The 12410-nt window shown below is 39.9% G+C and overlaps 1 protein-coding gene across 1 annotated transcript in view; it reads right to left on the reverse strand.

The window, feature by feature from the left end:
• LOC127652640 (polyamine-modulated factor 1-binding protein 1) overlaps positions 1-7630 on the reverse strand; it is a 33883-nt gene extending 26253 nt beyond the window's left edge. The window contains exons 1-5 of the mRNA XM_052138902.1: positions 7547-7630; positions 6791-6913; positions 5450-5546; positions 2744-2898; positions 1236-1482 (exon numbers count right to left, since the gene is read on the reverse strand). Coding sequence (XP_051994862.1) covers positions 1236-1482; positions 2744-2898; positions 5450-5546; positions 6791-6913; positions 7547-7630 — 706 coding nt within the window. The remainder of the gene's footprint in view (positions 1-1235; positions 1483-2743; positions 2899-5449; positions 5547-6790; positions 6914-7546) is intronic.
• Between the last annotated feature and the right edge of the window lie 4780 nt (positions 7631-12410).

A 12410-nucleotide genomic window follows, 5' to 3' on the forward strand; every position in this document is an offset into this window, starting at 1 on the left:
GGGCCTGGGTAGTTCAGTGAGAAAAGATGCTGACTACCAACCCTGGAGTCGTGAGTTCGAATCCAGGGCGTGCTGAGTGACTCCAGCCAGGTCTCCTAAGCAACCAAATTGGCCAGGTTGCTAGGGAGGATAGAATCACCTGGGATAACCTCCTCGTGGTTGCCATAATGTGGATTGCTCTCGGTAGGACGCCTGGTGAGTTGTGCATGGATGCCGCAGAGAATAGAATGAGCTGGTGAGATTGACGGTCTCAGATGCAGACAACCGAGATACGTCCTGTGCCACCACGAGGACTTGGAGTGAATTGGGCATTCCAAATTGGGGAGAATTTTTTTTTTTTTAATCCTATATTTCCTGTGCATTATTACATTCAGAAAATAAATGTTGCTTTCAGAGGCTTCATATTAGTTATAGATGTGGATAAAACTTAGGTGCATTTCAAACTGTTCTGAGACCAGTGCAGACAGACAGCACACTGGAGGTTACGTTAGCTAAATAGGGAGCAAGGGAGCAACCTATTGCTTTCCTATGAAGCCAACATGGTTGGCAGACATGGGAATAAGGTAATCAGTACTTAGATTCAGAATTCATAAGGTACAATTAATTTTTTATTTTAACATGGTTGACAGTGATTGGACGATGCTGTCCATTACTTGTATCTGAATAAATTATGTTAATTACTGGTAAAATGCTTCAGCACTGGATATCCCTTGTTTGCAAAGTGAGAACATTTATGTTTTTTTTGTCAAAGTAGAAAAAGCACTGTAACAAGTCAGATCAAGTCAAATAATTTTTATTTGTATAGTTTTTTTATTTGTGCTATTCCCAACACATAGTGTCTGTAATGTCTCAAAAACATGAATATCTCCTGGAAACATAATAAACAATTTGATTAAAAAAAACCTGTCTTTCTATAGCTTGGTATTATTTAAAATTTCACAACTTCGTCCTGCTGTCCACATATGTGTACATACATTTTTAGGAAAACTATTTGAAAACTAACTTTTTTTGCATGTTTATTAAGTGCTGCTAGTAGTAAATAAAAAAAAAAGGAAATGGAAAATTAAAATTCTGTCAACAACCCAAACATTGTTCCAAGCCAAAAATGACAGAATTTTTATTTTTAGGTGAATTGTCCTTTTAAGGATAGGTAAAGATTAAGATTAGGCATTTCAAAGTTTGTGATTTTTTTGCATTGTGATGCTCTGTGTTATGTGTATACACACAGATCTCACCCGTGTCCCTGCAGTTGGTTTGAGCCTCTTTCAGTTCTTCTCTGAGCTGCAACAGCTGTGCTTTGAGAGACGCACACTCTTTTTCTCTCTGCCTTCTCTCTTTCTTTGCTTTCTGCAAATCAGTTTCCAGGCCTTTAGCAGAGAGGGCCTGTCTCTCTGCCTCCGCCACCCTGCTTCGGATCTTTTCTCGTGCTTGCAGAAGATCCGCCTCGGACTGTCTCAGCAGGGCGTCTCTCTTCTCGATAGCCTGAAAGTAAGAAAGAGAGGGTGACCAGCCATGGGGGTGAGAAACACTTGCCACATGCCTACTAGGGGTTTAGGGGTTGCACAACTTTTTGATTTTGAATAGTCGACTAGTCTAGTCCAGTATGGTCCTCTCTAAAACCTGATGCCCCCCCATAGAAACAATTTAAAACATCTGACAACTGAAAAGCTTTCAGCCAAGGTAGGACTGAAACATTAAATTATTGCCCAGATGTTTACTGATATTTAGTATTGTTGAGTTTAGCTATATGTACAGATTCTGATATTCTGGAATAATTTTTGCTGTTGACGTTTACATGTTACTGACTTAGAACACACAGAAATGTTAATAGAAATGTATTTAGTTTTGCATTATGGTATTCTGGGTATTTTGTGATATTTTACAAATTGTTTAATTTCTATTCTGTGTTCAATGACACAGTTTTTTTAAGTTTGATCCACAATAAACAGGCAATTTACTACCGCAACAGCCTTAGTCGTTTTGAACAACCTGTAGCTGCTGGCATACTCCAACCGGAAGTGCTTTTCTAACTCGTGGAATCGTGTTCTTGATGGAGCGAACAGCAACCAGGTCAGATGTCCAAACTTACAAAGTTGTGCTGATCATGTTGAAAATCACTTATTAGCGCTAGTGGGTGCCTTTTTAAATGATTATACGTAGCACTAATATTTCTGTTATATTTAAAGACCACTTTGCATATATTGGAGGTTACTGTAGCATCTGTTATCTTTATCAAAATACATTTGAGCCACTTCTCTCTTACAGTGCAGAGTCATCGAACTCCAGACCTACTGGCAAGTATCCGAAAAGTAAGGACAGGGAAAGAGTTATTTTTTTAAGTTAAGCGATAACTGATTGCATGATTTAGAAATATTTAACAGGAAAGTGCTACCTGATTAGTCAGAGAAACTACAACCCAACCCCTAAACCTAACTATAACAAATCAAGCAGAGCTTTCCTCATTAATATGAATGAGTCTTTCCTTGCTATCCTATGTTTCGGAAATAGGCCACCCAACCTAAAGACACATTTTGTACATCACGTGGAAATCGAATAGTCGACTTCAGGCTGACGACTACATTAGTTATAGTTGATTAGTCTATGAAAACTCTAATCCCCACAGGCTTTGAAACAAAGGTAACAGGCAAAACATTTATGATCTGAAATTTCAAGCAAACATTGCTTTTGTTTACATGCACCTTTTACACAGGTAGGGAGTGTGTTTGAGTTTATACTTGCTTACCTGTTTTTTCTGTGCACACTGCCTTTGAGCTGCCTGCAGTTCTTCTTCTAGATTGGCTACCCTATGCCTCAGAGACTCCACAACTTCTCGTCTCTGGCCCTCACACGCTGCATCCGCCTGGAGCTGCCTTACCTGTTCCTGCAGTTGCTGAACCTCTACAATACACACACACACACACACACACACACACACACACACACACACACACACACACACACACACCTGATAACAGATGCTGAAAACCTGCATCCCTGCTTAATGTTTTCTATGCCCTACTTTTGTGGTATTACATTTGCTAGGGTTGTCACGAAACCTTAATAATGTCTTACGATACCAGCTAAAGTATCACAATACTGCTCACATTGTTTGGATGCATTGTTTCTTTTAACAGCTTAATTGTCATTGCTAGTCTATTCTTAACAGTTTTCCCAAAGATATCGTTGCTATTGTGTTAAACATTAGAATATTATTATTATTAATTTTAAATCTGTTTGATTTAATTAAGTTTGCAATAAAAAAGCAATTCCCATGCTGGTCTAGGCTGGTTTGGTGCTGTTGGACAAGCATAGTCAGCAAGGTTTTTCACCAGAAAATTTAAAAAAGTGTCAAGTTAAAAGGAGTTCATTTTTGAAAAGTGCATCTAACCGCCCTAATGCAGAACTGGACTTGGATACGTGCCGATACAAATTCTGAGAAACAAGCGTGGCTTCACAGCTGAATTCAGCTCTCGTACCACATGCTATCGTATATACATTATTAAATAAATATTACCATAATTACAGTACTAATGTTTGAAAACGCACCACCGGCATTGAGAAGCTTAAGTACCGCAGTAGTAACGTAACACTGGAATACCGTGCACCACTACCAGGCACAATATTTTTAAAACCAAATCTCAGCAACCAAAAGCCATGTTCACAACAGTACGACTATTGATTTTATGGCTTATGGACGCTAAGATTTTGCTGGTTAAAACTAATGTGGTTTGGACGTGATGTTCTTTATGTATTTTCCTTTACAAAATAATTTTACATTTATTTACATTTATTCATTTGGCAGACGCTTTTATCCAAAGCGACTTACAAAAAAGAGGAAGAATATCAGCGAATCATCTTAGGGAGGCAGTGGTACAAAAGTGCCATATTACAAAGTTTCACTATCATCATAATAGTATACAAAACAGATTTAAGTGCAACAAGAAATGTAAATATATATATATTTTATTATTTTATTTATTTTTTTTTTTTTATTGACCGGTTAAGTGCTTTTGGAAAAGATGTGTTTTTAGCCGCTTTTTGAAGATAGAGAGTGAGTTAGCTTCCGGATTGAGTTGGGAAGGTCATTCCACCACCGTGGTATGATGAAACTGAAAGTCCGGGAAAGTGTTTTGGTGCCTCTTTGTTTTGGTACGACAAGGCGACGTTCCTTAGCCGACCGCAGGCTTCTGGTGGGAACGTAGCTCTGCATAAATGTTTTTAGGTATGCTGGAGCAGACCCAGTGACTGTTTTATATGCCAGCATCAGGGCCTTGAATTTAAAACGGGCATGAACCGGCAGCCAGTGGAGAGAGACAAAGAGTGGTGTAACGTGTGCTCTCTTAGGTTCATTAAAGACCAGACGTGCTGCTGCATTCTGGATCATTTGCAGGGGTCTAATAGCACATGCAGGAAGGCCTGCAATGAGAGCGTTACAGTAGTCCAGTCTAGTTATGACAAGGGACTGAACAAGCAGTTGTGTGGCATGTACAGAGAGGAAGGGTCTTATCTTCCTGATAATGTAGAGTGTAAATCTACAAGATCTTGCAGTTTTTGAAATGTGGTCTGTGAAATTTAGCTCATCATCAATGGTGAGCTTCAATTTTAAAACGAAGTATGGTATAAAAACGCAGGCTTTGATCGCCTAGGATTTTTTTGTTCATTCAAGGAAAAAGTTTTGCTTTTAGTCATTAGTCAACTGCAACTCTAATAACCCAGACAAAAAGACCAATGTAACCAGCATGCTGGTCTAGGCTGGTTTATGCTGGTTAAGTGCTGGTCTAGCTATTGAACAAGCATAACCATGTTGTTCATCAGCAACACTTTGCTAGAGTACCTGTACGGATTATGTGGTAATACTGCTTTACCAAGGAAGCCTTGCCGGTTAAGGCAGTGAATAAGCCTTGTTGGAACACCAGCGCACCAACATTCTGGACAAGCATTCAAATCACAACACATTTTGCTTTTGTCAGCAGGGTAAAAACACCTGAACCAGCTAATGAAGGACTTTGGGTTGACTCTGGCCCTCCAGGAGTAGGAATATGCAACGCAGCAATAGATCAAAGATACTCAATCAACCATAGTCATCCAAGAAGAGTTAAATCAAAAAGAGATGGAAAAGAAAAATAACAAAATATATATATTTTTTTTCCCTATTTCAATCTGAATCCCTGAATGAGCCCTCAAATAATCACAACCTTGACTTAAGGAAAGCAACACAAAAGGACAATAAATGAAAATATGTTTTTTAAATTAAAGAGGAAAATTTGGGAAAATAAGATAGGGGCGATAAGCATTGCTGCTGCAGTGTAGACTTCAAGATGGCAGGGAGTGAGAGACAAAGAAACAAAAACATGCTCCCTGTATACAGAAAACATCCTTCATCATACAAGCTGGCTCGTAACAGAGAAAATGTGAAAATTGGTGGCGAGTAAGAAAGTGAATCCCTCACCTGCTGTACTGTCGTATCTGTGCCGCTCTAACTCTAGCTGGCATGCCTGCAGCTCCTTGGCACTCTGACCGTAGCGCTCCAGTGACTGGAACAGTGCCTAAGGACAAACACACACACACCTCAACCAACATGCAAAGTTGTCACACAGCTGTCAAACTTCTGTGACTGTGCCTTGGGGGAGCGATGTTGATGCCCGGGGTGCTGGAGGGGCTGACCTAAGGCATATAAGAATTACCCCTTTTCCCATGACTGCCTCCATCCCTTAGGGTATCCCAACACCTGCTGCTTCTACTCATCTCTTCAACTCCATTCTTCTCGACCATCTGGCCTTTATTTGTGCAAGTGTACACATTTGTCTGCCATGGAAATAGTTTGTTCTTTAAGGTTTGTTCGCTCCCTGACAGGTGTCGTCTCCAACCTGGCAGTCTGCGCTTTTGACGTGCTAACCATTCAATGAAGTCTCTGGGATGCTCTGTGCATGGGTGCCATCGCTTAATTACCCTGACAACTGGGTTGCGCGTGTGCCTAGCAATGTGACAGGTGAAGCAACATGTCACAATATTGTGAGTAACATGTACCTCACTTTCCCAGAGGAACGTCATGGTATGTCTGTCTGCTGCATTAAAACAGGAGAGATTTTTCCAAGATGGGATTGCGAAACTAATAAAGAACAGGAATAATCAGCACGACACAGTTGCCCTTTGTTTGGCGCTATTAAAATAACGAGGTGTCACGAGACACTGGATCTCGCCACTCTAATGCCAACATCTGTCAAGACAAATCTATATTTCATGGCCACTTACAGATGTATAAATAGCCAAACGAGGAGCTCGAATCATCTATAAAACGCTGCTAAAAGGTTGCCAGAGGATGGCGGGCACTGTCAGCGAGGTTGGTGGGTAATCAATCTGAGACAGGGGGAGCGGGTGGGTAGTGGTTCGAGGAGGGCACTAAATCACGTCGCCATTCGTGTAGAGTACGCCGAAACGCTGACATGTGAGCTCCCAGACAGCCTGATGGATCGCTCTACTACACTCCATTAAAGGTGGATGGCTGGCTGCCGTGCTGACATAACAAACAATTAGTCACAAAGGTGTCCATGAACCTGAGCGAAGCCTCTCTTGATTCAATCAAAGACTCGACTCATGACTGATAAATAGTCCCAGAGTTGCACGATGTCAATGCATACAGTAATGTTTGACAAAGGGATCAGATGGGTCCATTTAAAGGCCATTTTTGTAACAGGGCGAGATTACGGTGATTGATCCATGGAGATTTGAGAGTTGTATGCAATGTTTCACTCAACTACAAAGACAGGAACACACTTAATGATTAACTCACGTGTTCCAGCTCCTGAATTCGTGAAAACCCAGATTCATAGTCTGCATCGGAGTGAACATGAGTGGCCCGATAGATGGAAAAATCTGCTTGAATCTTCACCACAGTCTCTTCCTGCTCTTCAACCTAGAATACAACACACACATACACACACACAGTCACTCATGGTCCCACCACTTCGGAATGAGGAGTTCCTTATTTAGAATCCAGTAAAAAGGTTAAACAAAAGGAACAGACAGCTCAAACTTGGCACGTCACAATATACAAGAGAACTTGTGTTTCTATTACTCAACTGGTAGAGCATGTCATTGGCAATGCCAAGAACATGGATTCGAATCCCAGGGAACACACATAACCATAACATGTATACGATAAAAGTGTATGCCAAACAAATACAAAATAACGTAACCTTTGGTAACACTTTATATGGTAACAGTCTACAACAGTATTTCTCAACCTGTTTTTGATGAACGCCCCCACTTCATTTCCTTACCCCAGCCTACATAATTTGAAAGCAGAGACTTTATAAATTGTAACAAAAATGTATTATATTCCCTTACTTCCCTAATATAGCCTATGACAAATTAAATAGGGCTGAAGTAGTAATATGATAATATTGATAATCAATTTATTTCTTCCTAAAGTACAGTCAGTGTTATCCAAATTGTTGCAGTGAAAATACCCTAAATAGTAAATTCAAGGATGGTGAATTCTGCGCCACATTCAAATGGTTTCTGCTTCTCGTGCCATGCTTCTCACTGATACTCGCAAATCTGTGAGTTTAAGAGCATGAGCTTTAAGAGCTTTGTGCTCATGCTGCTCTGTCCATTGAGCCGTATCCATCTACAGAGCCATTCAGGTGCATTAACCGAGGTTGTGCCTCCGCCTGTGTATTTGACGCTGCTAAACCAGATACTTCAGATGTGCCATTAGACTTCAAAATCAGATGAACTGTGGTACAAATGCGTACCAACCCGTATAATTGAGAACCAACTGATATACTCCAAGTCTAGATAAATGTTTTAATGCAAAGAGGAGCTTGATGATTGATTTGATTAATATGATTGATAAACGACCCCCATTTGTAACCTAACACCCCCACCCCCTCTCTACTAATTTGCTCTCAGTGCCCCCTGGCATCCTTTAAATGCCCTCGTTGAGAACCCCTGCTCTACAATAAGGTTATATTCATTAAAGGTGCTGTGAGTGTTTTTTTTTAATGGAAGTGTATGCAGAAAATTGTCCTACTCCCCTGACAGATATAACAGAAATAAGTGTGCTTGGATACTGTATCTCACCCGTCTCTGTGCCAGCACTAGACTTAACAGCACACAAAAATGTGGCTGCGGGCCGCTGCCAAGTTCTTTGATAAGACAGACACATTTTGATGCACTTTCTGCCTGTCAAACATTTTATGCGTTGTAAATAAAGCAGATCATTCAGGTTTAAAGCCATATTCAAATTCATAACAGTTGTCTGTGAGTCTCCCATATTTCACACCCATCTCCCGCCCCACTCCCATTTTGTTATTTCTCCCGGGAAACTCCCGTAATTTGTATGGCCCAAACCTCGTTATATGAATAATCACATCAATATATTATTCAAAGGTTGTCCAGTTGCCAGATCTTGTATGAAACACATCCTACTCACACAATCGACAATTCATTCATCATACAAATTCATCATACAAATTTCAACCTAGGACCTCAACCTGGCAACATACAACCCAGTTGCGCTGTTGATATCTGCTCAGGTAGTAGACAAAGGAAGTTGAATCAAGCATCACTGGTAGATTGGAGGTAGGCCTGGACTATTAATCTGGCATACCGGCCATTTTCTGGTGGGATGCACAGGGTCAGACTGGCCATCTAGAGAACCGAGCATGCCGGTGGGTCGGCTGCGAAATGGGACGAATGGGCCACGTTAAGCTAAAATGAGCCACCACGTTATGCAAAACGGACCACAAAACGGCACCGCGATATGCAGAAAAGGACCGCGAAAAGGGCAATTTCTCTTCCCAGTCCAGCCCTGATGAGAGGATAAGACTCAGGTGAAAAAAAAATATACATGTAAATTTAACAACATCTGGATGGAAACATTTATTTTCATATCTGGGAGACATTTCGACAATGCCCACACCTTTTGCAAAGTGTGTCGCACTGATTTTAATCCACAGAGCACGTGGATTGCTTGTCATAAAGTAGAATTTAAGTGATTCATTAGCAGAGCTGTCCGGTTCAAAGGTGCTGAAACTGGCCAATACAATATGTCCAAAAGCCTAAAGTTTTGTTTCTTTGGTTGGAAACTGAACAGATGCACACAAAACAGGATTTAAATATCAGACATCAGTATTGAACACCTTTAGTTATAGTTGTGATTATTAAAGAAGGCCAATAAAACGTTATACTGTATTATGTGTTGTGTAAATGTTTTACCAAATCACGTTGCACGCACAGAATGCGGTGATTGCCTATTAATATTAATGCAAATTTGTATACTCTGAAATAGCGTACAATGGATTTCCAATGATCAAAATATATTAATATAATTGATTAAAGGTGAAATATATGTAGGACATCATGACCACTCATATTAAGCTGAAGACTCCAGTCATATCAGTAACCTTATAAAAGCTGTTTTATTCTACATGGAGAGGGTCCGCACATGGAGGCTGCCATGTTTTGATCACATGACCAGCTTAATACTACTCGCTTAAACTCATTAACCATCTTGTTATTCTCATTGATTAAAGTAATCATGGCTAACTGTGAATACTACATTTCTACAATGACATCTGAAACTGAAAACTATTGATTTTAAATGATGCTGCATCCACACCACTAGGTGTCAGTGTCAAGTCCAAAATGTCACAAATACAAAAGTTACTCGGTGCACCTGAGTCCCTTTGTCTCTGATAAACTATGAAAGATGTGATTAAGTTGCACTTAATGAACTTAAAAGCATTTCAAAGCTCTCATTAATTTACAAACTTTTTTTTTTTTTTACGTACTACTTACAATGCTTTTGGGAAATAAACAGTATAGATTAAGTACTACTTAAGTGCTACTAAAGTTCTACTTCGTGTTTCTGAAACCCAGCTAGAATGGACATTCTGCTCAATATTTCCTTTTCAGTTCCACAAATAAAGTAAAGGGTAAGTAGATGATGTCAGAAAAGTCAGTTTGGGTGAACTGTTCCTTTAAATCTTATTGTCTCCAAACTGTAAAGTGATGAGGAAAAAAGTGTTAATCTGGAAAGAAAGACTGGGTAGTCAGCATTGTGCACTGTAAAACAGCATGTAAAACTGTATGCAGCTCAGTCTTTATCTGCTCTCTATCTTCCCCTCTTCAGCAGGTGAGGTCTGATAACAGCGCCTAATGCCTGTTAAGTTGCTTCTTTTGAGAGAGATAAATCAGTCCAGCACAGTGCTTTCAGAAGTAAAGGGAATCTGTGCTTAGTCAAGACTGAATATAAACACTCCCAAATGGGCTCAGATTTAATAAAGACAATATTTCATGATGTCACACTGTCTGCTGCCGTGGTTCTAAAAAAGTCATCATAAAACAAAGATGAGCTAGGCAAAGCAAGGCAAGCACATCACAGTGATACACAGTTATAATTTAAAGTACTTTACATAGTAATAATAAATGATGAAATATTAAAAGACAAAAAAAAAAAGATTAAAATTATTTAAAATCCACATGAATTTGCTTGACAAGTACAGTTTTTCCCCATTATTGATGTATTTCCTATTGAAACAGGGACATGATGTAATTTATAGGCTAGCCTTTAGTTTGCATCAAGCTATGCATTGGGATTTGTTACTTGTTAATGCTAATAACAGATAGCTGGTATTAGCAGGAGGGTATTTTCACTGCAACAATTTGGATACAGCCTTGTGTGAGTTGATTTATGAGCAAAAAAATTTATTTCTCCATGAAATAAATAATGAAATAAGCATCGTGAGATGGTTGGAGCACTTAAGGAGAGGTTTCACACGAGGGTACGAAAGGAGACATGAAAGAAAGGTTGAAGGACTTGTGTGTGTTCTGAGGTTCTGACTGTGAACAGTTGGAATGATACAGTGTATGTGAGCAAATTTTTTATGGATTGCTAATGGAGCACTGGGCATCATAGACATAAGAGAGGATAAGCTGGGCTGAGGCTGAGGTGCTGGATGGAAAAAAGGCAGAGGAGCATGGGAAGGAGAAGGAGGATAGGGCAGGGAGTCTCACACTTAGTGTCAGCTGTAACAGACATAGGTAAATATATCACTGGGCTGTAGGCGAGCCCTGTCGCCCCACCACCGTGAGCAGTGGCCATTATTCCAACAAGACGCCGTCAACCCAGCAAGCTTTTCCACTTTACGCCTGCCTGTCCACCCCCAAGTGTATGTTCAGCGCACATATACACGCAAATCTCACAAACTTCAGGTCCACTTAAACACAAGTCACTCCAAGCAATCTTTACCCAACAACTCCAAATCAATTACATCTTCCCGAATTCCTCGAGAGAGCCTGTCACAGCTCTCTCACTGACACTGTGAGACATGAAACACCTGCAAATGCTCTCTCGTCACATAGCAGGGGGTGTGAGGGCTTTGCCCCGGGTCGATACAATCCAATAAGACAACACAAATGTATCTAAGGCTCAGATTTCTTTTTGACCTACTGAGATGGCTTAGATTCCCTTCCCCGTTGTGTTCACATCTCAGGCTGCACTAACAAGCCATTTTCCACCCGCAAGTCTGGTAACTAGGATTCATTTGGCTTGATATGCAATCTGAACACGGCAGAGTTAATTTAACTCTCAGGAGGAGACGGGTTTGTTAAAGGGATAGTTGACTCAAATAATTTCCTAACCCTCATGTTTTTTCAAACCAGTATGATTTTCTTTCTTCTGTTGAACACAAAAGGAGATGTTATGTAGAATAACAGTCTCAGTCCCCATTTACTTTCACTGTGTTGAATAAAAGTCTGTCAACAATGAATGAAAGTGAATGGTGACTGAGACTAACATACTGCCTAACATGACCTTTCCTGTTCAATGTATGAAAGCAAGAAAGTCATACAGGTTTCGAAACAACATGGGTAAATGTATGGATATTTGTATGGACTATCTCTTTAAATATGGGACATTTATGGTTTAAGTCTGCAACTTCTAACAATGCTCAATACAATGGCTCACAAGTGTGCAACTATGGTGACTTTGAGTTTGCCAAGAATGACTTATCTATTGGTCCTGGAACAACATTACTATCAACCAATCATATTTTAGGGTTAGGTTTCAGGTTAGAATTAGGCTTAGGGCTGGCATTGAACAATTTTCTTATCAACCTTTTTCTTCATGGTTAGGATTATGGTTAGACCCAATAAAAAACCCAAGACTGATTTTAGAGGTTAGGATTAGGGTTAAAACCCCCATCAAATTGCTATTTGTTGACATATTTCCTATTAAAAGAGGAACTCTGTGTGGGAGTAGGGCTGTGCGATATGGTTTCAAAAATTAAATCTCAGCCTATTGACGATTTTCAATATGTATCTCGATAATTATCATTATCAAGATAATTATATTATTAGCTCTGGAATGGGTTAAAAGTGACTTTGTTTTTAAATCAGAGGGA

The sequence above is a fragment of the Xyrauchen texanus genome, chromosome 2 (assembly GCF_025860055.1).
Source record: "Xyrauchen texanus isolate HMW12.3.18 chromosome 2, RBS_HiC_50CHRs, whole genome shotgun sequence".
Taxonomy (NCBI): domain Eukaryota; kingdom Metazoa; phylum Chordata; class Actinopteri; order Cypriniformes; family Catostomidae; genus Xyrauchen; species Xyrauchen texanus.